The 26,836-nt window shown below is 33.8% G+C and overlaps 1 protein-coding gene across 3 annotated transcripts in view; it reads right to left on the bottom strand.

Annotated features, from left to right (window-relative positions):
• BRINP3 (BMP/retinoic acid inducible neural specific 3) overlaps positions 1-26,836 on the bottom strand; it is a gene marked incomplete at both ends in the record, with an annotated part of 389,121 nt that overhangs the window by 180,412 nt on the left and 181,873 nt on the right. For all 3 annotated transcript variants that reach the window (XM_080918308.1, XM_080918309.1, XM_080918310.1), the window contains one exon: positions 16,577-16,767. In XM_080918308.1, coding sequence (XP_080774434.1) covers positions 16,577-16,767 — 191 coding nt within the window. The remainder of the gene's footprint in view (positions 1-16,576; positions 16,768-26,836) is intronic.

Raw genomic sequence — 26,836 nt, 5'->3', positions numbered from 1 at the left:
TTATTTTTCTTTCATGTATTACATCTTAAACAGTTTTCCTCTACCCATTTCTCCCAATCCCCACTCACACATACAAAACATACATTTTCTTTTCTGAACCTTTTGATTACAGAAACATGTTCTTCATCAATCTGGTAAAATATGCCGAACAAATACTTTCTTGACTTTACTCCATGACTCACTGCATACGTCCAGTATTTTTACTTTTATTGCCACAGCGTTGGAGAAACTAGGGAGAATTGACATTAATACAATGAGGAGTTTAATGTTCGGCTATACTGCTTCCTGATCTTTAGAAGATATAAACTATAATACGCAGAAATGCAATAAAAGCAAGTGCAAGTCGTGCAATTACATTAAAATAAGTTAGTTCAAAATAAATATTGTAGAGGTGTCTATTACTTTATTACTATTTCAGCTGAGACAAAGAAGCATCAGGATTTGGATGAGTAACAACCCCATTTGTGATTCCTCTGAAACTAAAAATTATTTTCGCATTTATGACTTTGTTATAAGCAATTACTTCATTTTACCAGTTTGACCCTCTGGGGTTGCCACCCTCCCTGACCACAGCAAAACTTCTTCCCACTTCTGATGATATCACTTAATTTCTTTAAAAAAAAAAAAAACGCTGGTTTTCTAATGCTGGCTTTTAGAAAAATATTTAAAAAAGCAGAGTATAAAACTTATTTTGTAAAGTGAGTGCTGGATAAAATATTTTATCTTAGAGTATGTAACATACTTTTTACATTCTTGCTTCACAAACATCGTTTTAACATCTTAGCAAATGGTGACTCTGGCTGAAGACCTGTCTCAGCACTTGAGAGGCTACGCTCACACACAACACTTCATTTGTCTCATCAGTAAATCTGTCCTATACTTAGCCTGGTGCTGAACACTTAAGTTTGAAGTTGGAAGTATCATGTGGACTATTATAAACACACCAAGGATTTGTACTCAGGCAAGGCTTAAAAACCTCTTATGTATAAATATTCAAAGGAGAGTGTGGTTTTCTGAATAAATGTAAATATTTTCAAAGAATAAAAGATAATATTAATAAAATGTTATGTATTCCACAGTATAGAAGGACAAATCAAAACAGGAAGAGGCTGTGATAGTGAAGTTGGTCCATCAAACACTGGAATTCACTAACCTATGTATTGGAAAAAGGGAAAGAACAGTTAAGTGAAGATAAATCCATTATCACATTGAGTACATATTGTAAGGTGAAAATGGTTCTTAAAAGACTAAAGACTTAAGACTGTAGGATTTCTGGTCCTCATTGGGAGAGCTCTCCACACTGAACTCCTTCTATGTACTGGGACCCAAACTGGTTATCTTATTTCTCAGCCTTCACTGGAATTTTACCCTTAAATAAAATGTGTGGCATCATTTTATTTAAAATACTTTTTCATACCATAGTAAAGGTGTCACCTGTATTTTCTGATTACTTTTAGCTACAGTAATGAGATTGAAATTTCACTGAACATATAGTATAATTTTTCATTTCTATTTCCCTGCCTCAGAAAAATCTCATGGATATATAAGGTTAATATTGTTGTACTTACATTGTAAGTCCATGTTCTTTGTATTTGTTCTTTCTTCCTTTCTCCTTTCTATCCTGAGAATTGCTTTTCCAGTATGTATACATTCTTTTTTCTAGGTAGTTTTCTTAATGTTAGGCTGTACTTATGTCCTTTTAGCTTTGGGAAATACATTTTCATAATTAGAAGTGAATAAAGTAATAAAAATATTTGAAACATCACCTATTCCAGTCATGAGTAAAACCTCTTCTAAACATCTCAGTCTGCCTTTCAGAGACCTGTCTCATATCAGGATTGTGAGGGTATGTGGTGTTATCAAACACTCATCTTGGTAGTAGACACAATATTCGACCAATTTGTTTTATATTTAGTATCCAGGAAAGTGCTTGTACTGAACATGTTGACTGACATTAAGATTTTGAGAACACAAAATTCAGAGTAAGAGGTCACTTATTGAAATTACAAACCTATTTCCTGGGCTCTGCCTATGACTCAGCACATGGCTCAGCCTGATGACCAGAGACTGATCCCCAGAACTTACATTGTGGAAGGAGAAAGTTTACTCTGAAAAGTTATTTACAAATAACCACACACACAACAGGGCATAGATGTCCGTACCCCTCCCATGACAAAAATAAATAAATAAAATTAACAAACCACAAAAAATATTACTTTCTATTGTTGTTGCCTTAAATATTTTTGCCTTTTATGTATGTATGTATGTATGTATATATATATATGTATATGTATACACACACACACACACACATAAAAGTTTGTAGGTTATTTACCTAAGCTGTGGCCGTGACTGTACCAATGACAGTCTTGATGTTTGCTTTAAACAGTAGGCTGCTTTCTAAAACAATGGTTATCCTAGATCCTTGCAAGGATGCGGAGAAATAGAAACATTCTTCCACTGTTGGTGAGGTTGTAAGCTGGTACACCTACTCTGGAAATCAGTCTGGCTGTTCCTCAGAAAACTGGACATAGTACTACATGAAGACCCAGTTTTTCCACTTCTGGGCATATATCCCAAAGATGCCCCATCATATAACAAGGACACATGCTCCACCATGTTCGTAGCAGCCTTATTTATAATAGTCAGAAGCTAGAAAGTACCCAGATGTCCTTCAGTAGATGAATGGGTACAGAAACTGTGATACATTTACACAATGGAGTACTACTCAGCTATTAGAAAAAATGAATTTACAAAATTCCTAAGTAAATGGATGCATCTATAGAATATCATCCCAAGTGAGTTAACCCAGTCACAAAAGAACAGACATAATATGCAGTCACTGATAATTCAATACTAGCCCCAGAAAATATACCAGCTCCTGCATATCCAAGAAAAAACTCAAAGACCATATGAAGCTCCAAAAAAAAAAAAAAAAAAAAAAAAAAAAAAAAAAAAAAAAAGTAGAATCCTCGGTTCTTCTTAGAGAGAATAAAAGTGTATAGCACTTTCTCAATTTTTGTACACCTAGACCTAAAATCATTAATAATTGAGGAGCTAAGAATGTAGCCTTGTGGCAATTCTTGGTATTTAAAAATCATTGTTTAATCTTTACACACCAAGAAAACTTTGGCTATTTCCATGTTATATTTTGTTTTATATGTACTTTATGCTCATTGTAACTAGTAATATTTCAAGGCATAGTATCAAACCTTTAAAAATAATCAAGTACTGACAAAAACTACATTTATATAGTTTTATTCAAAAAATGTTTTTAAAATCTGTACATTTATTGCTCTTTTTAGAAATAAAGTTGTTTAATTTTAAAAAAATCCCAATGGTTCTTTGTTTGTTTATTTATTTTCACTCATTCTGCCAAATAACTTCACTCTAGCACATAGACTCTTCCAAAGAGATTGGCTGCCTTTTTTTTGATAAGACAAAGGTACCACATTACTAGGCATTGTAGGTAGCATAATTAGAACAAATTTGTTCAGCCTATAAACGTGTAACCTCATCTGAAGGCTGCTTAGTTTCAGGAGAAAATGGGGAATGAAAGATGGCTGTACAGAGCTTTGGGGCAGCTTCTAGAAATTTGGCAGAAATTTGACATCAGGCCAGGACCAAGATGTAAACTCAGGAGGAAATATGACTTTGGGCTAGCACTCAGGAAATTGGATCAGATTAAGAATATTTACATTCTGCCAAACTCAGGGTTCAGCTGAGAAAAGCATGGCATTTTTTTGTCTTGGGCATCCTGATTAGCCCCTAGAAATGGTGTTTACACGATTGTGTTTATTACCTGGCTTGTTCCCTGGGACACAGAAGGGATCTTACTATTTTCCATGTACTTAAAGTGTATAAAAGGGTATAAAAGCAGATTGAAAGAAAAATAAAATAAACCCACTTCAGCCTCAGAGCTGGCTGGAGTCAGGCTGCAGTGTCATCTAATTGTGATTTTCCTTTTAATCCCTGCATCCTCCCTGGAGAAATTGTTGACTGAGTGAGATGGTTTGTTCAACTGGCTGCGACATCATGGATGATGACATCATTTCAAAGGAGCCTGAGTATGTTTGGAGTAGTTTATGGGCAACTTGTGTCCAAAATAGCAGGTGCAAAAACAGAAAAACATGCTCATAGTAAGGAAGATTTAAGAAATGCGTGTATCCAGAAAAGGAGAGGAAGGGAAGGCCTTTCCAAATCACTCCTGAGCAGGGATAATACTGGCAAACATTACATGCCCCCCCCCTCCACTTAAAGACTTAGTGCTGGACTTGTACAATCCTTAGTGTGGATACGTATTTCTAAAATTACCTAGCAGTCTCTAAAGAACAGGCTAGACAATAACGATAGTCAGCAACGGAGGCAGGAAGAGAGTGTACACAGTGATGCACATATTACCTCAGCATTCCCTTTATAACAAAAAAAAAAAAACATTTGAAGGATAGAAAAAAATGGAAAATAGTGACCTTTACCCTGGAAAAGGACCAGAATCAATTTTTAAGAAGGAACCAGGAGCTGAATTGAACAAAAAAAGGTTTGAAAATATTTAAGAGCTATATAAATGACTTAGCAACAAGGAAAACCGATTGCTGCTCTACAGGTCCTTGGTTCAATCCTTAGTATATGTGAATTGCACAAAAATATATGTAATCCCAGTACCAAGCAATATATTGCTTTCTCTGGCTTCCATTTCCCACTAGGTAGACACATGTTACACAGCCATACATATAGGCAAAATACACGTACATTCACATAAAATACAAATTTTAAAATCCGTCAGCACTACAGGAATAATGGAAAATGTGATAGACAGCAATTTTATCTGGAGTGTAAATAATGGAATAGTAATAAGAATTAGTGAAACTTCTGTTCTGGATGCAGCTTTCTAAAATGCCCAGATAGTTTCATATAGGTTTAAAGTGTTAGAAATAAGGAACTGTGAATCCTCATGTAAGTCAGTAGAAATTGTACATACAAAGAACATGAAGAAATAGAGCAAGAAAATAGATTTAGAGACCTCTAAATTACTCTCTACAGCATCAAAATGTGTACTGAGAATTATAAAAGGCCATTAAGAGGTAACTGTGATATAAGACGGAGGCAGGTGCCTTCTCAACTTATCTACAAACAAGACCATACATATTCAAAATGCTCAATAAGTGCTATATAAGTTAAACACAGAAATACCACAATATGAACTGTAGTCAAACAAATACAAACTCAGACATACTCAGTCAATAAAAACTACAAAAAATCAGTAGTTACAAAATTACTATATTCAAAAAGAGATGTTACATAAAAAGAAATAAGAAGATGGGGGAAAGTAATAAAGATTAAGGTATAACATAATAACATAAAGAAATTAAAAATGACATATCTGAGAATGTAATCCACTTTTACAATATGTCAAAATGTTTAATAGAAAAAAATGTTCACTAAATTAATTTAAGAAGGAAAAACTTACATATTAGAAAGATGGGTATTTAAAATAACTAAAACTCAAGAATAAATAATAAATAATACTTATAAATTTATAGGAACCCAAATGACTGAAACTGACTGGGAAAATTAATATTATCTCAATAAAAATCTTTTGAAAAATTTGATTGATTGAATAAACAATCATTAAATTATGACATGCACATGCTGAAGAATACTAATAAAAATCCACAGGTAACACAATAATCATAAAAGAGTAAATATTCTCTCATTAATATGAGAAATGAAGCAATAGTTTTTACCCAAATTGTCTATAAATTATTCTGTTGGACTTTCAACATTAGGAAAAATGAATAAATGAAAAGCAATTATATTGGAGAAGTAATAAGTTTAATATTGTTTCCAACTGGCTTGAATTGGGGGAGAAATATCTCAAGCAAGCAATCTACTAAAATAAAGTGAATTGAAAAGCGCATTAGATGCAAAAGTCATGAATCAGTTATTAAGAACCGTACTTGCATGTACAGGGTTGCAAGTTTATCTCCCAGAACCAGATGAAAGAAACCTGGGATTGTACAATCATAAAAACGGTACTGGTAATATTATTGCCCAAATAAGGAAAGGTAGGCTAATGGAATCAAATTGACAGTCAGAAATTGATATCATTAATCAAACATCACATAAGTCATGACAAATAGGTCAGATTGCTAAACACCAAATTATCTCTTTTCACAGAACTGTCAGCCACACTACAAAGATTGAAAAACTGAAATTGAATCATAATATTATATAACACCCATAAATTAAATCACAATGAATCAAAGAAATGACTATAAGAACAAAATTATATATGGCACAGAAGATAAAGTTAAGGTATAAAATTTCAACACCTTTAATTTCTCATAGAATTTTTAGATGTGAAAATGAATCCATAAGTAATAAAAGTAAAAACTAGGAAATTGGCCTTCTTCAAAATAAAATATGTTTTATAATATCATAAAGGAATACAAAAGATAACTCCCAGAGTAAAGGAAACATTTACACATTAATTATCTGATATTGTGATTTTATATGTATATATATATATACATATATATGTTTGTATGTGTATACATATTTACATATATGTAAATTTATGTTAAGTTGATATACGGACAGTGGAGAGGTAGACGGTGCAAAGGTAGAAAAACAGAAGCGGAACAAGGGTTGAAAAGGACAAAGCAGGATGACGCTAGAGAAAGTAGATTTAGATCCAGGTGGACTTATTGGCGATAGGTAGATATGAATACTTTAAGAGATTCTGTAAGAGAGCCGATTGTATCTTTGTCCATTGGATACAATCTTGCTGTGTAGAGGGCTTGTGGATTGAGAATTTAATATATAAACCTAACATGAAAAGATATCAGGATTTAGAGTCATGTGTGTTCTGGGCGGTAGTGGAAAGAAACACGCCGGGCTGCAGAATCTACCTGGGGCAAAAGCAGCTGGGCAGGCAGAGTGAACTGACTGAGAAGGGAATCTCGTGGTGAGGGTGGCTTGGACCAAGCGACAGAGTCCAAGCTTTCGGCTTCCTACTAGAGAAGTGTCCACAGAGTGAGACTGTGGGGGCCATTAAAGAGATAAGATTCATTTTTAATATTTATTGCAACATGTTTGTGTGTGTGTGTGTGTGTGTGTGTGTGTGTGTGTGTGTGTGTGTGTGTGTTATATTAAGGGCAGAAAATTAGGTTTTAAGGATTAGCAAGTAATCCAAAAACTCATATTTCCAAGGAAGATATGTGAATGACCAATAAATACATGAAAATTTGCTTGACATTGTCTTCTCCCAGAGAATGCTATTCAAAGAGATAATGAAGCCATAAACATCACTATAACAAAGTGCTATATGATAGGGCATACTGTCACTGAAGTGGAGAAACTAATCTCCATCCACAATGGAATAACAGAAAATGCAGTCCCATACTCTGGTAGCTCCTGAGAGAATTGAATAATAATCTATAACAAGACCAATTAACTCATCTACTCAGCATGTATTAAGGAGAATAGTAAAATTCATACAAATCTTAAGACAAAGTCATATTCGTCAGCTGATGAATAAGTTAAGGTGTGGAGTATAAAATTAAGTATTATTCAGTCTTAAATTATCAGAAATATAGTAGTTCATGCTACAAGTACAAAAGAAGTTCTCAAAAAGACTATTCTATATGCAAGAGATAATTTTAAAACTCCATAAATATTCCATTTTGCTAGCTACAGGAAAATTTAGAACAAGGAAATCAAAGGAGACAAAAATATGTGATCAGTTATGGTAACAGGCATTTCAGTGTGATTAAAGTTATAAAGCACTTGTGATTCCTCATGAAATGATGAAGATGTTAAAAAAAAAAAAAACTACTGATTCCAGAGTTTTCCTACAGTAAAATTCATTGAAATGGATATTTTATATGAATTATATAGAATATATAAATTGTAGTACCCCAAAGCTTTTTTTATAGTCAGCAATGAGAATATAGATAAAATATAGTAAAAGGTGTCTCTTCACCATAGTGCAATACATTGCAAACAAACTCAATGTAAAACTCTAGCTCCTATTTCTTGCATATGACAATAATTATGGTGTCATTTACATAATCTTATCTAATATATAAAATTAATAAAATGTTATTTTATTTACTCAGTAGATGTTCTGCATTGTGTTACTACATGGTTCTCTTATTTGTTAAACTATATTTTAATTTTGGGGCAATAATCTCTCATTTGATGATTTATCTTTACCTCAGAGTTTTTGAAGAGTTGAATATTTCTCTTTAAATAGTTACAAAACTACCATAGGAGATTCAGAAATTTGGAAATCACACACACACACACACACACACACACACACACACACACTAGTTAGGATACCAACTCAGATATGAAAAGATCACTAGTAAATGTATAAGGAATTTGGTGCACCTGAATTTCGCTTTTATAGTCAATCTTTACAGGATGGGCCACATGAGGGTGACCAGTGAGAACCATGTGGGCTTAATATAACTCTTTATGGGCCGACTCTTATTAAACAGCATATACTGCTAGCTTAATTACTTCATATTTTCTCCTTTGATATTCTATTAGAAACGATAAGTTTTACTCGTATATGGGGAGGAAAATGATGTGACTGCAAGTATTATCCATGTCAGTTTTTGTTCCAGACAATTGGTTATATAAGCCGACACTGATTTTTAGTAGGAAGGTATGACCCAAATGTTGCATCATGCTACTAAGCTGTGCACTCAGTCTCAAGATAAAGGTTAAATGATACAAGTTTGTGTGACTTTGTTGACCTAAAGATGATATCACGTTTTCCCAGTCCATAACTAAAGCCCCAACTTCTTTAAAACAAAATGACTATGATATGCCTTTCATGCAAAAACTAGGTAAATTGCTTTCCATGTGATCATAATTATTAGCACATGAATAGATTTATTTTTGTACTACTAAAGAATAAGAACGATGTTGCTATAAGAATTGGAACTAAAGAACCTATTTCAGCTGCCCCAAGTGTCATTACGGAGAAAATCATCGTTTCTTTAGACCAGTCTAGGAGAGCCATTATGATAAGATTTCCCTCAGCTTCTTCTAATACCCAAATTCTTTCATCAGAAATAAAAAGTATATCTGATAAATGTCATATGAGAAAGGGATTATTAGTGCTCATCTCTGCCCTCACAGAATATAGAGTGGATCCATCAGAGAAGGTATAATCTTTATTTTTGAAATGACTCTGACTGAAAACTAGATATTTAAGTTTAATTCAGGTGGAACAGCTTGGTGCCTTGTGTGCCTGAACTATAAAATGATCCCTTAAAACAGTGGCTATACTTTGATATTTCACACTGGGGTTTCTACAACTATTTCTAATTGTTTCTAAGGTATTAACAGGATGGGAAGGTATATACTGAGCTCTTTAAGTTCCTACAAATGGTTTCAATGCATTTTTTCAATGTTTCATTTTTATAATTTATTGACTTTCATTTTTATTTACTCATTTTATTTGGAAATTTTTCATATATTTTTGTTTATGTAGTCAGTTTTGTTAATTATTTTATGACACATATTCAGTTTTCTCCCAATTTCAGCTTAATATTTTATAAGATGTTTGCAAGGTTAAAAAACATTTTTAAAAGTTGTATAGGTTAGATTTGATAATCTTTTCATTTGACCTAATTAGCATGTGCCTTTTTTTAATTAGGTACTCTCTGTATTTACTTGTGAAATGTTATCTCCTTTCCCCACCCTGTTCACATCCCCTCTCCCCCCTTCACTTGTCTCCATGAAGGTGCACCTCCTCCTAATCACCATCTCCACCTCAGTGCCTTGGCATTCTCCTACACTGGGAAAACGTGCCCTCTCTGGATCAAAGGTCTCTTCTCACACTGATGCCAGACACTGCAATCTTCAGCTAAATATGCAAGTGAATTTGCTTGTATCTTTTGAATGGATATTGATATTTTTGTATATCTATTATCTACTTATTCTCTATGAGGGTGTCTTTACCTCCCACCATATTAGAGACTGACTCATTTCTTGTGAATGTAAATGTCCCATGTGTTTCTATCATTCTGTTCTCCTTCCCTTCTTGTCTAAGTATCAGTAGGAACATGGACTCTGGTTTACAGCACCTGAGTTTATGTGGGTTTTAAGGATCTGAACTCAGAACCTTATACTCTGGGCAAGAACCTTATTCACTGATCTATTTCTTCTTTTTACTTTGTCTTTGACCACTCCACACTTTAGACATTTGTTGTTGTTTTTTTTTTTTTTTTTTTTTTTTTTTTTTTTAATTTCTCTTACAACTTTACTTAAAGAAGAGAGATACATATACAGATTTTTAAAAGCATTTTGGCAATTCTTTAAGTGGCATTGAAATCCCACTAGATACCAAAAACATACAGTACATGTAGAACAGAATATAACATGAAAACAGAGTTTTCTTGATGTGTATAGATTAAACATAATGATCTTTGAATACCAAAAAAAATGCCACAAGACTATATTCAGTATGTAGTGACTTTCTATATTGCATTCTGGTACCAATTCATGTATGAACAGATTACATGACATTTACTTACCTATCATTTTACTGATTATTACATGTTTCCTTTCAGTAAAAAAAAATGAGGTAAGTTGTTAAAATCTGAAACTGTAAAATGTTTCTCTATTTCCTTGTTCCTCAATTGGGCTGAATCTCTTGAGTTGACATAATTACATTGTAAATAGTAAGATTTCAATGCATACTATCAAACCTTTAAAAAAATCAAGTACAGACAAAAATATATTCGTATATTTTTATGCTAAAATACTTTTAATAATTTGTACATGTATCTCTGATTTTTTTAAATAAAGTTGTAAGGGAAAAAAAGAAATGTTATTTCTTCTAGGGTAACTAACCGATATTCCTTTGAAAATATCTAACAGGTTATTTTCTCTAAAAATCTTCTTTTCTAATACTTAAGTACAGATATGTACTACTATTGTTGATATACAGATGAGGTCAAGCACAAGATAAGACAAGGCCTGTGATTAAACAGTAAAAACGATAGGCAGAAACAGAGTTTTGGAAAGGGAGAGAAGCCAAGAGAGAGGAGCAAGATGAAAGAGGATGAGGAGGATCAGTCTCCATGTGACTTTAATTAGCAGCAGGTAGCTATGAATATCTTAAAGAGATAAATTGTTATAGGAATGTTTATCTTATCTAGGTGGGTGAATTATATCACATCAATTGGATCTGAGTTTATTGTGTGCATGTTTTCTGGAGTGAGAATTTACTGAGATAAATCCAATTAATAAATTACAAGTTTCTGGAGTTTTAAATTAGTTGGGTTGGTTGAGTTGTGATAATGACCACAGTGGGTGGTAGCCAGGAGCTTGGGCAGAGTTCCTGTCAGAGAGTTCCAGGAGGGCAGCCATAGCAAAGATGAAAATACACCACAAATGCCCTATGTTTCTACTATGCTGGATATTAAGCCAGGGTTGGTTCACTCCTTTTAATATTTACTGTGACATATTGCCTTCAGCTCTAACCTTTTCTGAGTCTTTAGTTTTCGTTGTTTTGTTTTTTATATTGTCCTGTTAGTCCTTGCATCTTTAGCTCTTCTAAGACATACTCCAGAGATCCGGCCTGCCGCAAACTCAGAGAAACATGCCTGCCTCTGCTCTTATGTGCTGAGAATAATTGATAATTTATACTTTAATCTCAAGATTAATAAGAGAGATTGAAAAGATTTTATTGCTTTTGTTTTGAAATTCTGTTGTGGTGGTCTACCTCATGAGTTTTAGCAGCATATTTAAGAATATTTATATTTCAGATGTTTATTAAAACTGTAAGAATAAGTTGTTTCTATTTGATTGTTTAATATTTTTGTCCTCTCTCTACTTTCATTTTCCCTAATAGTCTCATGATAACTGACATATCTTAAAACATATTTTTCTCCTTGTGTACTATTAGGTACAACTGTATTTTCTTATCTTAGTGACAAAATTTAATTAAAGTTAAATAAAATGTTACTAGACTTGTCAAAGTGAAATTAGTTTGAAGGAGTTTAGTAATATACACTGTATATAATCTCTCAGAAGCAGAGTGTAATCAAATCTGGCCCCCAGCTGCTGTCCCCATTTGTACACAGGCTCTGACCAAATTCAAGCAGTGGAATGATGCCTGTCACCTTTATAGATAATCCAGCAACACACAAATGTACACACACATACAATCACACACACAAACACACATACACACACACACAGAGATAAAGAGATACAGAGACTATCAGACATTACAGCATGTAATTTAAGAATACAAAGCATGTGCCATTTAGATCTCTAAATATGAAACAACACTCATAAACTGAGTTAACTTCAACCTATGCAGTGCATTTATTCTGCATTTTTCAAGGTATAAACATTGAAAATTACAAATTTATCTGATATTATTCTCTATTCGTGTAAGTACTGTTCTACAACAGGATATAGCATACTGTAAAATAGCAATACATCCAATATTTCAAGAAAATAACAATTATACTATTTTAAAACCATTAATTAAATACCATCAAATGATTCAATTTTACTCACTGAATTATTTATAAAGGTTAATGCAATAACAAAAATCATTTGCCATAATGTATATCTACATCAAATTTGGTTCAATTACCTTCATACATAAACTTTATTTTCATTTTCTCATTAACATCCCTGTTAAAACTTTGAACTTTATCAGGGCATTTCAACATAAAGCCACATTAGAGAAATTATGTCTCAGTTAACACAGTTGACTTGATTCTTTAAAAAGTAATAGCCAATTCTAGAAATCTATTTGACACTACAATGAATGATTTATTGAGAAATACAACTTTATAAAAATATAGTAATTATATTTATAGGGGATATCATTTAGCTCCACAGCAATTTGAGCCTCTGTTTTAAAATTTACAGTTGCATTAATGAGCTACTGTTCACATTTACTCTCATAATTACAGGAGATAAACACAACAAATTGCTGTATTTCATTTTCTGGAAGGCAGCTCATAGTTAGCACTAATTGCTAAACTCCTTTGTGTTTTTTAAGAATTCACATGAATAAAGTTGGCATGATTGTGCGGATCTAATTGTAGTTTTGTTGATGTCTGATAATCTCATTTGTGTTTATTTTTAGCAGTACTTTGCCTTTTAAATTCTGACAATTGATAGGCAAAAGCATTCAGCAAGAATTAAAATGCCCAATACATGGTACTTTGAACACCCACATTATAGTCAAACCAGAAAACTGCATCTTCTCATTCTAATACCAGCTATTATATAAAAAATGCATATTAATGTTATACTATAATATATAAATATACTTAATGGAAACTCTAGATGTTTTATGAAGAAATTAAATTTAGTTTTAACAAAGTATAACAACCTCTGTATATAATCATTTACTTAATTTCATTGACTTTATTATTTTTATTCTGCATTATTTATTCACTTACTTATGCATAGAGGGGTGGTTAATGATTGGATGTGAGTTGGAGTAGCACTTTTAAAGTAGCTGTGAGGTATTTATTTTTGTTTTTACTTGGATGCTATTGAACTTGTCTTCCAACACCTTTTAACTACCTTTATCATATTTAGTCTGTTATTTATGCATAGTTAACAACATGTATGATCATACACAAGCATGTAAGATTGTTTTTTAGTAAACATAAGGACCCTTTTTAGTGTATTTGTACTTTAAGAAGGTTGTAAACATAATACTCTCAGCACTGAGCTTCCTTACAGCTTGAGTACAGCTTAGGGGCATAAAGCCTCAGAGTATCCCAGAATATATCTACCCTGCTTCAGACAGATATCACCAGTCACTTAAAAATTACAACTTCCTCTAAAAATTAATAGCTTAAATTAACTCCAGAAAGATGTATTTCCCTCTTTCTCACTCCTTATACCTTTCACACTTGCACACGTGACAAATTTGCCTAAGTGCGCAGACATGCTTTTGGTGTCTGGCACATGCATCATTTCCATTTTTAAAACAACTTAAACATAAAATATAAGTGTTTCTAGTAATAACCTCTTTATTAATTGTCTTTTGCCTACTTTGTTTCTTATCCATTATCTAACATTGGACTTCTGCTAATCTTCAGAAACTGGACACACACCCATACTCACACCCACACCCATACACACACACACACACACACACACACACACACACACACACACACACACAAGTGCACGCTTGCAAGTTTTTTTGATCTTATGCTTAGTACAAGAGGAGCAATCTGAGTTGCTCATCTGTCAAGGTTAGAATGTCAACTTCCAAACACAAGGTTTACATGGTTTTCTGTCTTTCAGAGCTGTACCTGGATTCATGTTCCCCATCAGAGCCTCTTTTTCAGCCTCATTTACAGCTATACTGTAAATTTTGGAAAATTTATCTTTCCAACATAAATTTTTGTGAAAGAAAAGTTTAAAACATTTCTAATAAGGAGTTGCATGCTACAATAAAATATATACTTGTGGGGACATATTTCTTTTGTGAGAGAAAACCTTTAAGGGTAAATATTCATTAAGTTTATTCATGATGTGTAGCTGAATGTTTTATACTTATGGGTAATAAAAACTGGTATGTAATTCTACTTTTAATGAACAAAAAGTCAATAGCTATATAATAAGCATATACCCATGCTTTCTATATTAGAAATTATACTCTAACATACTGTTTTCATTATTAAAATTGATTTCTGAGAAAGTCTATTATGTTTCAACATCTGCAAGCAGAGTATCTTACAATATCCTACTTTACAGCTTTTCTACATCAACCAAGATCTCTGAAACTGCATTAGCACCATATTTATTTACACAACTATTGATTTATGATCAGTTTCTTGGTGTGAACTGGACTTTTAAATGCTTACTGTGACATTATAAATTACATTTTATAAGTTATAAATTATATAGAGTTATATTGTATAATTTACATATACAGAAAAAAAATGTCAACTTCTTGTACTAAAGACAACAAACATCAACATGTCAGAACATACAACATTGTTTGATAATTCTTCTGCAAAAGGTATTTCAATATTTTCTGAGATTATCTTTAATAGATGTGATTGAGTGTGAGTGTATGTGTGTGTGTGTGTGTGTGTGTGTGTGTGTGTGTGTGTACACATGCATGTGTGTTTACACCCATTCATGTCAAGTCCACATACTGCATTTCATCAACGATCAAAGCAATACCCTTTCAACTTACAGGCATGAGGACATGTACACATTCATTTTAATTTCATAAGACAATATACTTAATATTTGCTTTTGTATTGTACTTTTATTTATTTTTGTGGATAATTTTATCTAAAAATTACTGTGACTATTCTCTGTTTATTTATTAATAAGTTTGCTATTTGCTAAGCACAATAATGTAATTTGACTAATATGCCTTATAAATATTATTTAAAGTATATCCCATCTTTAAAACCCTTTTCTGTTTCTCCTTTATTTGACATTTCTTTTGATAATTATTCCTTCTTCATTTATTATATTCTTAGTTCTGGGAATCATCCTTACTATGTAGTAAGTCAAATGACATTAGTGAACAGATAATATTGTTCCATTAACTCCACATTATGTTATATTTTGTCTTTTAGAAACCAGAATATTCTAACTCTACTTTAAAATACAATGTCTATATGTATGTCCATCTATATATCTATATATACATATATAATATGACTCATTCTCATCATAATAAAACATCTTGATATATTTTAAAATTATAACATGAGGAGCAATTATAAAGATAATCTATACACTTTTTTACTATTTATTTTACAAACATGATTCTAAGAAGTCTCTAAACAAAAGTGAACTTTAAAATTCAAGTAAATTTTAAATAAATTTGGTCATAAAAATTAAAAATAAATCCCTACTTATCAATTGGAAACACTTCATCAACCTGCATATAATTATGCCTTATAAATAAAAACATTAGAAAAAGCATAGCACATTGTTAAAATAATCCCTTAAATCACTGGTCAGAGAAATATCCAGAAAGATATCATAGAAAGGAAATACAACTCTGTAAGGATTCAATGGGGTTGACCTTAGCTAAAATGCCCAATATTGGGGAGATGGAAGTCAAGGGGCCCACTTCTAGTAGCTAGACAGAGGCCTCCAGTGGAGGGACAGGGTTACTAACAGTCAAAATTTCTGACCCATATCTGTTCCTGTCTAGAAGAACTGCAGGAACACAAATTGAAAAGAGACTGAAGAAGAAGCAGTTCAATAACTGTCCCAAGTTGGGATCCATCCCATGGGAGTGCACCAAGGCCTGACACTCTTATTGATGCTGTGATGTACTTACAGACATGAGTCTGGCATGACTGTCCCCTGACTGAGACAGAAGCAGGAACCCAACCATTGAACTGAAGTCTGGGACCCCTATAGTTGAATTAGGGAAGTATTGAAAAATAACTGAAAGGAAGAGTAACCCCACAGGAAAATCAGCAGTCTCTGAGCTGAGAATGTATATAAAATAATAAAAAAACTGGGGAAAAATGGGATAAAACAAAACATAGGGAAAATGTAATTTCAGGATTAAGTTCAAACTTACCTTGATGGCAGTGGATGCAATTTGGATATGGTGAAGTCTGCGAAGGGTGCTGTCCCTGTCAATAAAATAAGACGCAGCCAACTGATGCAATGTCTCAAGAGTGACAGATGAACTATTGGCGCTGGTGTCACTTCCGTCAGATCGTTTGCTCAGCTTCCGCTTGTCCACAAAAATTGTGAGTGACTCCTCTCCTGTATCAATGATATGAAAATGATTGTATTTTCAAGTTAAAATGAGATTTATTCTCATCGCCAAGAAAGAATGAAGAAACAATTAGTAAAAAAGAAAGAAAGAAGATTAATGAATATTTTAAAGTTTTAGTGGTTTTTCTTACAAAGTAACTAGAATTAACATAGATATTGAAGACTTTGAATACATGTTTAGTCAACATTAAATATAAATATATTAAAGGACAATTTCATTAATCAAATTGACATTGTCATGTAGTTTAACTCAGTGAACACTTGCAGACCACAAAGCAATCTACAGTCAAATATTCAGTGAAGTTTTGTACCTCGGTCCTGAACCATACCTTTTACAATGGATATGGTGTACTAAGAAGGAAACAATAAAACATATTTAGTACAGGACTTATACATTTAAAATGAGCAGAAGCTCTGTTTTATACATGCGTATGTATGTTAGTAAAACACGTACAAGTTCCCTTCCTACTATGTATGGTAACTAGTAAGCAGTGTGTAAATGACTAAACCCAGTGGAACTTGGAGAAACTGATACTGGTTGGTGGAGGATGAGAAAAGACTTGTAGAGCGTTACAGGAAAGCTCAGGTTTCTAATGATTAAATGCTAACGAACAACTCCTAAATAATCTAAGTTAGACAAGGAGAACATTTACAACATTGCATATTTATCTAACACATAATTGTCAAACCGGCTGCATGTTCTGTCTCCTAGGAATCCATTTGTTCCGGTGGCACTGTGCCCACATACAAACTGGTAGGTTTTGCTTAAGGAAGGTCACATAAGATCATTCACAAATGCAATATGTATCCCCTTTCTATCTGAAAGATGGTATATATTGTACAATTGCATGGTTCATGAGATCATCTAATGCTTGAGCTCAAACTCCTCTGAACTTCAGCAGGTCACTGTAAGTTCTTACCAACAAATTTGCTTATGCAAAACATTATATGATTGAAATGACTTTAAAAATCATTTTGTGGATTAGAATTATAACGTTTACACCTTTCAGTTTCTCCTTCAAATCCTAAGGAAAATATTTAATGTATAATATTTTTATGGTAAATGATGTTGGCAGTATTCAATTTTTTTTCTAGCAAACCCTGATACCACAAATTAAAGGCAAGTCCTATACCAGAGTGCAGAGAAAAAGTTACAGTGACAAATGCATGTGATGCAGTTCAAGGATATGTGTAAGAAAACTATGTGATTCTGAAACCAAATGAATGATGACAAAAAAGAAGCTTATATAAAATACAGAAAACCGAGAAACAAAACAAGTTTACCAACCAACAGTTCTAAAATGGAAGAAGTGCATATAAATTTCAAAATGTCTTCCTTCAGAAGCACAAATAGTAAACACACTAACAACTAGTTAACATATTTCTCACCAAGGAAAGAGGAAAAATATATGTAAAAATGACAAATCAACAGGAATTTGACTGCAGAACGAGCGCTCAGACCATTGCCACCAGGAACAGCAGAGATCCAAGGACAGAGGCCTGGTGAAAAGGCCTTTAAGAAAAAGAGATCTCTGCCGAGCACACAGAAAGTGCACCCCCCCATCTTGGTTCAGGGAACCAGTAAGCAGGCATCAGACTATTCCCAGCAGGAGAACTGTGAGTGCAGAACAGGCACTCAGATCATCCGCCACTAGGAACAGTGGAGATCCAGGGAAACAGGCATGGTGAGAAGGTGTTTCGGGTAGCCAGGGAACAGAAGATCCAGGGACACAGGCCAGGTACAAGGGAGAGGGAAGAACTAATCACTGACAACAAGACAACATATAATCACAAACAACAAGATGGCAAGAGGAAACCATAAAAACGTACCCCAGAGAAACCAAGACAACCTGGCAACACCAGAACCCAGCTCTCCCATCACAGGAAACAGCAGAATGCCAAAAACCCCAGAAAAAAAAGACTCAGGCTTGAAATCATACCTAAAGATGATGATAGAAATCCTTAAAAAAGAACAGAAGGAAAAGCATAAGGAATTAGAAGCTTTTAAAGAGAAAACAAGAAAAACACTCAAAGAACTCAAGAACTAGAAGAAAACAGAACCAAAGATATGAAGGAATGGAAGAAGGAATTTAAAACAGAAATTGACACATACACACAAAAAAAAAAAAAAAAAAAAAAAAAAAAAAAAAAAAAAAAAAAACCACTAAAAGAGATAACCCTAGAGGTAGAACACCTGAAAAAGAAATCAGGAGTCACAGAAGCAAGCATTTCCAATAGACTATAAGAGATGGAAGAGAGAATCTCGGGGGCCGAAGACAACATTATAAACATAGACAAAACAGCCATAGAAGATGCAAAAACCAAAAAGCTCCTAACTTAAAATGTACAGAAGATCCAGGAAATAATGAGAAGACCAAACCTAAGGATAATAGGAATAGAAGAGGGCAAAGAATATCAATTAAGAGGCACAGTATATATCTTCAACAAAATCGTAGAAGAACACTTTCTTACCCTTAAGAATGCGATGAACTTGAGCATAAAAGAAGACTACATGACTCCAAATAGGTTGGACCAGAAAAGAAATTCCTCCCGACACATAATAGTCAAAATACCAAGTGCCCAAAGCAAAGAAAGAATACTAAAAGCAGTAAGGGAAAAAGGTCATGTAACGTATAAAGGCAGACCAATAAGAATCACACCCGATTTCTCAACAGAGACTATGAAAGCTGGAAGAGCATGGACAGACATCATGCAGACCATAAGAGAGCACAAGTGCCAGCCCAAGCTGCTATACCCAGCAAAACTATCAATCACCATAGATGGCGAGAGGAAGATATTCCAAGACAAAACTAAATTTACACAATATCTCACCGCAAACCCAGCACTATAACAAATTGTAGGGTGAAAACCCAATACAAAGAAAAGAACTAGATCCTAACACAAACAAGGAAAATCCTAAGCAAGAAAAGCAAAAGAAGAAAGACATACAGGTAAAATTCAACCTCCAAAATAAAAAATATCAAGAAACAGCAACCACAATTCCCTGATATCGGTTAACATAAATGGACTCAATTACCAAATAAAAAGATAGGCTATCAGACTGGATATATAAACAAAACCCAGCATTTTGCTGCATACAGGAAACTCTTCACAGTGATAAAGACAGACACTATCTCAGAGTAAAAAAAAACTTCCAAGCAAATGGCCCCAAAAACCAAGCTGGACTGGCCATTCTAATATCTAATAAGGTAAATTTTCAAACAGAAGTTATCAAAAAAGATAAGGAAGGACACTTTTTACTCATTACAGGGAAAATTTGTCAGGAGGAACTCTCAATCCTTAACATATATGCTTTAAATAAAAAAGCACCCATATTCATAAAAGAAACCCTACTAAAGCTCAAAATATACATTTCACCCCATACCATAATAATGGGAGACCACAAGACCCAACTCTCACCAGTGTATATATGACAGAAACAAAAACAGAACTAGCAGAGGTTATGAACCAACTAGAATTAAAAGATACCTACAGACCATATCATCCTAAACAAAAGAATACACCTTCTTCTCAGAACCACATGGCACCTTCTCAAAAATAGACCACATAACTGGTAACAAAATGAGCCACAATAGATATAAGAAGATTGAAATACGCGCATGTATTCTTTCAGATCACTATGGTCTAAAGCTGGTCTTTAATAACAACAAAGAAAACCAAAAGCCCATATACAAATGGAAACTAAACAACACTTTATTAAATGATAGCAGGGTCAAAGAAGAAATAAAGAAATAATTTAAGGATTTTCTAGAATTCAATAAAAACAAAAACACACCATACCCAAACCTATGGGATGCAATGAATGCAGTACTGAGAGGAAAACTCATAGCTCTGAGTGCTTCAAAATGAAACTGGAGAGAGCATACATCAGCAACTTGACAGCACAGCTAAAAGCTCTAGAACAAAAGGAAGCAGATACACCCAACAGCAGTAGACAGCAAGAAATAAACAAACATAGGGCAGAAATAGACCAAATAGAAACAAAAATAACCATTTAAAGAATCAACAAAACCTAGAGCTGGTTCTTTGAGAAAATTAACAAGATTGATAAACTCTTAGCTAGACTAACTAGAGGGAAAAGAGAGAGTATCCAAATTTACAAAATCAGAAAGGAAAGTGGAGAAATAATAACTGAAAATGAGGAAATTCAAGAAATCATCAGATCCTACTACAAAAGCCTATACTCAACAAGGCTGGGAAATCTGGAGGAAATGGATGAATTCCAAGACAGATACATGATCCTAAAGTTAAACCAGGACCAGGTAAACTATCTAAATAATCCCATAACACCTAAAGAAATAGAAGCAGTCATCAAAAGCCTCTTAACCAAAAAAAGCCCAGGTCCAGATGGGTTCATTACAGAATTTTATCAGACATTTATTGACAACATATTACCATTAGTCTCCAAAATATTCCACAAAATAGAATCAGATGAAACACTACCTAACTTATTTTTTGAGGCTACAATAACCCTTGTTTCTAAAGCAGAAGGAAAGAGAACTTCAGACCAGTCTCACTTATAAACATTGATGCAAAAATACTCAACAAAATCTTGCAAACCGAATACAAGAACACATCAAAACGATCATTCACCATGATCAAGTAGGCTTCATCCCTGGTATGCAGGGATGGTTTAATATATGGAAATACATCAATGTAATCCACTACATCAACAACCTCAATAAAAAAAAACACACACATGGTCATCTTAAGCTGGTTAGGATGTTGAGAAAGAGGAACACTTCTCCACTGCTTGTGGGGTTGTAAACTGGTACAACCACTCTGGAAGTCAGTCTGACGGTTCCTCAGAAAATTGGACATAGGACTACCTGAAGAACCAGTTATTCTACTTCTGGGCATTTACCCCAGAGGTTCTCCAACATACAACAAAGACATATGCACCACAATGTTCATAGCAGCTCTATTTCTAATTGCCAGAAGCTGGAAATAACCCAGATGTCCTTCAGTAGATGAATGGATACAAAAATTGTAGTATATTCATACAATGGAGTACTACTCAGCTATCAGAAAAAATGACCTTATGAAATACTTAAGAAAATGATGCATCTATAGCATATCATTCTTTGCAAGATAACCCAGTCACAAAACAACAGACATAATTTGCAGTCACTGATAATTGGATACAAACCGCAGAAAGCTCTGAACACCAGAGAAACAACTCACAGAGTGTGTGAAGTTCAAGAAAAAGAAAAGAAAAAAAAACATCATGTTTACTCCTTACACACCAAAAAAACCTTGACTAATTCCAGGTTACAATCGGTTTTAAATGTAGCATGTACTTTATGCTCATTTTAACTAGTAAGATCTTAATGCACACTATCAAACCTTATTTTAAAAAAAGCCAAGCAATGAAAAAAATGTAAACATACTCTTATGCAAAAATGCTTAAAATTTCTACATTTATCTCTGTTTCTTAAAATAAAGTTCTTCAATACAAAAAATGACACATAAAAATGAATACTGGAAACAATAAAAATGATTCTTTTTATTTTTTGAGGAAATTCAAGAAATCATCAGATCCTACTCCAAAAACCTATACTCAACAAAGCTGAAATGTCTGCATGAAATGGATGAATTCCTAGACAGATACCAGATACTAAAGTTAAGCAAAGAATAGGTAAACCATGGAAATAATCCCATAACACCTAAAAAAATAGAAGCAGTCATCAAAGGCCTCCAAACCAAAAATGGCCCAGGTCCAGATGGGTTCAGTGCAGAACTCTATCAGACATTTATTGACAATTTAATAACAATACTCTCCAAACTATTCCATAAAATAGGGTCAGATGTCTCTAAGTCATTTTTCAAGGCCACAATCACCCTTGTTCCCAAACCACACAAAGACCGGACAAGGTAAGAGAATCTCAGACCAATCTAGTTTGTGAACATTGATGCAAAAGTACTCAACCAAATACTTGCAAACCAAATCCAAGAACACATCAAAAGTATCATTTGCCACGATCAAGTAGGTTCATTCCTGGAATGCATGAATGTTTTAATACAGGAAAATACATCAACATAATCAACCATATACAAAAACTCAAAGAGATCAACCACATGGTCATCTCACTAGATGCTGAGAAAGCATTTGCCAAAATTCAACACCCCTTCATGTTAAAAGTCTTGGGAAGTACAGGAATCCAAGGCCCATACCTAAACATAATAAAAGCAATATACAGCAAACCAATAGCCAACATCAAATTTAATGGTGAGAAACTTGAAGCAATCCCACTAAAATCAGGGACTAGACAAGGCTGTCCACTCTCCTTCTACCTATTCTATGTAGTACTGGAATTCCTGGCCAGAGCAATTAGACAGTAATAGGAAATCAAAGGGATACAAATTGGAAAGGAAGAATTACAAACATCACTGTTTGCAGATGACATGATAGTGTAAGGAAGTGACCCCAAAAATTCCACCAGAGAACTTCTAGAGGTAATAAACAAGTTTAGCAAAGTGGCTGGATATAAAATTAACTCCAAATAATCAGTAGCCTTCCTCTACTCACATGCAGAGAATGAAATTAGGGAAAAGATACCCTTTACAATAGTCATAAACAATATGAAATACCTTGGTGTAACTCTAACTAAGCATCTAACTAAGCAAGTGAAGGATCTATATGACAAGTACTTCAAATCTCTGACGAAGGAAATCGAGGAAGATCTCAGAAAATGGAAAGATCCCCCATGCTCATGGGTTGGAAGGATCAACATTGTAAAATTGGCCATCTTACCAAAATCAATCAATCAATCTATATATATACTTAATTTAATTAAAATATATATATATATATATATATATATATATATATATATATATATATATATATATATATATCACAGAAAGAACAGTCTCTCAAGGATGCATGTTATTACTGAGAAAAGCATACTTTATTAGCAATGCTACTGCAATTTCTATACCTGATTGTCAACTTTACTATATCTGGAATGAACTAGAATCCAGAATTAGAGGGCATACCTGTGCTCCAGATCTTGAGGCTCTATAACACAGGTTTCTGATGTGGTATTGGCATCAAGATCTTGAGTCACAGTAGCCATGAAAACCTTAGGCCCAGCCAAGTTGGTGCAGACTTTTAGTCCCAGGAGACTGAAGCAAAGAGATTGCTGAGTTTAAGGTCAAACTGGGCAAAAGTAAGTCCCAGACGCAGGTGTGGTGGTTCACTCCTTTAATCTGGGCCACACCTTCTGCTTGAGACCTACTTAAGAACATTGGAAGAAGAGTCTTCTTTGCCGGCTTTCACTTACTTGCCAGCATATCTGTTGGCACCTATTACTAGAGAAGACCAACTTAAACAACTATCAGGTGGGACCACCTTTGTTGGGTTAGTTGAACTACAAACAGTAAATCATCATAATAAAATCTCTTAATATATACAAACATTCCATACATTTTTGACTATAGAGAACTCTGGCTAATACACCTTCATAACCAAGTGATCTTGGAATTACAAAACTTAGTCATTCACTTTTTAAAAAATTAGATATTTTCTTTACTTACATTTCAAATGTTATCCCCTTTCCTCAATTCCCCTCTGGAATTTCCCTCTCCCATTCTCCTCCCCCTACTTCTATGAAAATATTCCCCCACTCACTCATTCCCTCCTATTCTCCTGCCCTGGCATTCCCCTACACTGGGTTATTGAGTTTTCACAGGGCCAAAGTCCTGTCCTCTGCTTGATGCCTGATAAGGCCATCCTCTGCTACATATGCAGCTGGAGCTATGGGTTGCTCCTGGTCTACTCTTTGGTTGTTGCTCTCTGGAAGCTCTGGTGGGTCTGGTTGGTTGATATTTTTGTTCTTCATGTGAGATAGCAAACCTCTTGAGCTCCTGCAGTGCCTTTTCTAACTCCTCCACTTGGGACTCTGTTCTCAGTCTAATATTTTGTTGAGAGCATCTGGTTTTGTATTTCTCAGGCTGTAGCAAAGCTTCTCAGGGGACAGCTATATCAGGTTCCTGTCAGCATGCACTTCTTGGCATCCACAAAATTGTCTGGGTTTGGTGACTGTATATGGGGTGAATCCCCAGGTCTGTCTGTCTCTATGACCTTTCCTTTTGTCTCTGCTCCACACTTTTTCTCTGCATTTCCCCTGTGAATATTTTGTTTCCCCTTTTAAGAAGGACTGAAACATTCACTCTATTATTGATCTTGGGACTATGTATGTTCTCCATATACCTTCTCAACCAGGAATGGTTTTACCTAAGATGGCCTAATTCTAATGTATGGGCAGTTTTGGCAAAAGTTTCACTTAAAATGGGTAGCTTTTAATCCACTTAGAAAAGTCCTAATGGGTTAAGTGTCTGTAACATTTCTTCTACAATCCATCTCGTTTAAAATAAATTCATTCACAATAAGTTTTTCTATAAAAATCAATAAATTCTTAAGCAAGATTAAGAATAAAATTTAATTCCAGGTCATTCTGTTTAAACATATTTAGAAAGTGAACACAGTATTTTCAGCAGTTTCTGTACTTCCGTGACAGTTTCCAGGCTTCCTCCCTGCTCTGCTTCGAGCTCATGGCCTCCTTTCACATTATTATTGCAAGTGTATATGTATCTACATACTCATTTATAAGTTTACCTTTAGCCTGATGGATCCTTATAATGTTTAGAAAAGAAAACAAAAATTATTCTGAGCCAAAGCCCATTTTCTAATACAAGCTAATTTTTGATAACTGTAGCCTCTTTTCTGAATTTCTTGTAATAAACATTTTAGCACTGTCTAGAGTATGTTACCATAGCCAGAAAATAATTTCTCTGAGGGGATACTTCTAAGATGTTTTTCATACCGTCACTTTTCAAGTGAAAATTAAAAAATGCTATTAAATACTTTCTCATAAAACTCAAATCATGTTTTATCCCAAATGACAGAAGTAGTATATGCTCATTTTGTTTGGTTTGGTTTTGGATTAGTTCTTTGGTTATTGTCAATGATGTTGTTGTTGCTTCCTTTTTATTTCTTAATGTTTACTGATTTAAAAATATTTACAAACATTAAACTTCCCCATAAAGAGATTCAGTAATCACTGTTTTAGGAAGAAAAACTCAAAATATACTATGCATGATAGCATGCAGGGCACTGTATACAGAAACAAAGGGGAGCATAGAGAAATGGGGGCCTGAAAAGAATGAGAAGGAAACATTGTCTTTCTTTGTATCTAAGGAGAACCATAGATTTCCTGTATTTTTATTACACTGCTGTGTATCAATTGCAGATTTATGTTTTTTTCTAACATTAAATCATCAATATCTACTTCATACCATAAAAATAAAAATATCTTAGTAGACTTATATGCTCAGCAAATATATGTATATGTATATATATATATATATATATATGATTTCTCAATTTAAATAAGTGATTATTAATAAAATATGATACAATGAGAGCAGCATGCATGGTATTGCTATCATGTATGAAGGATAAATTCTCTTCATTTACCAGGCTCTCCTTGATGATTTTGAGATGTTATTAAAGTTGCATAAGGTGGTAGTGTCCCCAGTTTTGAATGAGAGTTAATATCCTCTATGAAATCTTTGAGAGCATTAAACAATAATCAGTAGTCTTTGAAAAACAAATATAAGTATAATAAATAATACTTTATTCTCTTTTTCTAATTTTATTGTACCTCATGAAGAATGAGAAAATCTTATAGTTTCATATTCGTCATATTAGTGATTTTTTTACAACAAGAACTTGGACTCTATCAATATTGTTATTTAGTAGATTTTTGTTATCAAATGTTTGGGATGCTTAAAAGGTTAAAAGGTGTTTGTAACACTTTGATAATAATGATCTGTTGTGGATCATCCTGCAGCTGTTTGTATTTTGATATTAATTCTACTTCCCCAAGAAGGGCTGGTTGTCACATACTCAGGTGACTTCATCAGAACTTTCTTCCCATTTTAATTAGTAAGATAAAGGTGAGAACTGGTGATTGGGTGGGGGAAGGGAAGGTGGAGAGAGAGGTGAAGGTGGGGGAGAAGGGATAGGGAT

Source organism: Micromys minutus (assembly GCF_963924665.1).
Source record: "Micromys minutus genome assembly, chromosome: 6".
NCBI lineage: Eukaryota > Metazoa > Chordata > Mammalia > Rodentia > Muridae > Micromys > Micromys minutus.
The sequence above is the reverse complement of the archived record's forward strand: the minus strand, read 5'-3'. Positions and strand labels throughout refer to the sequence as shown.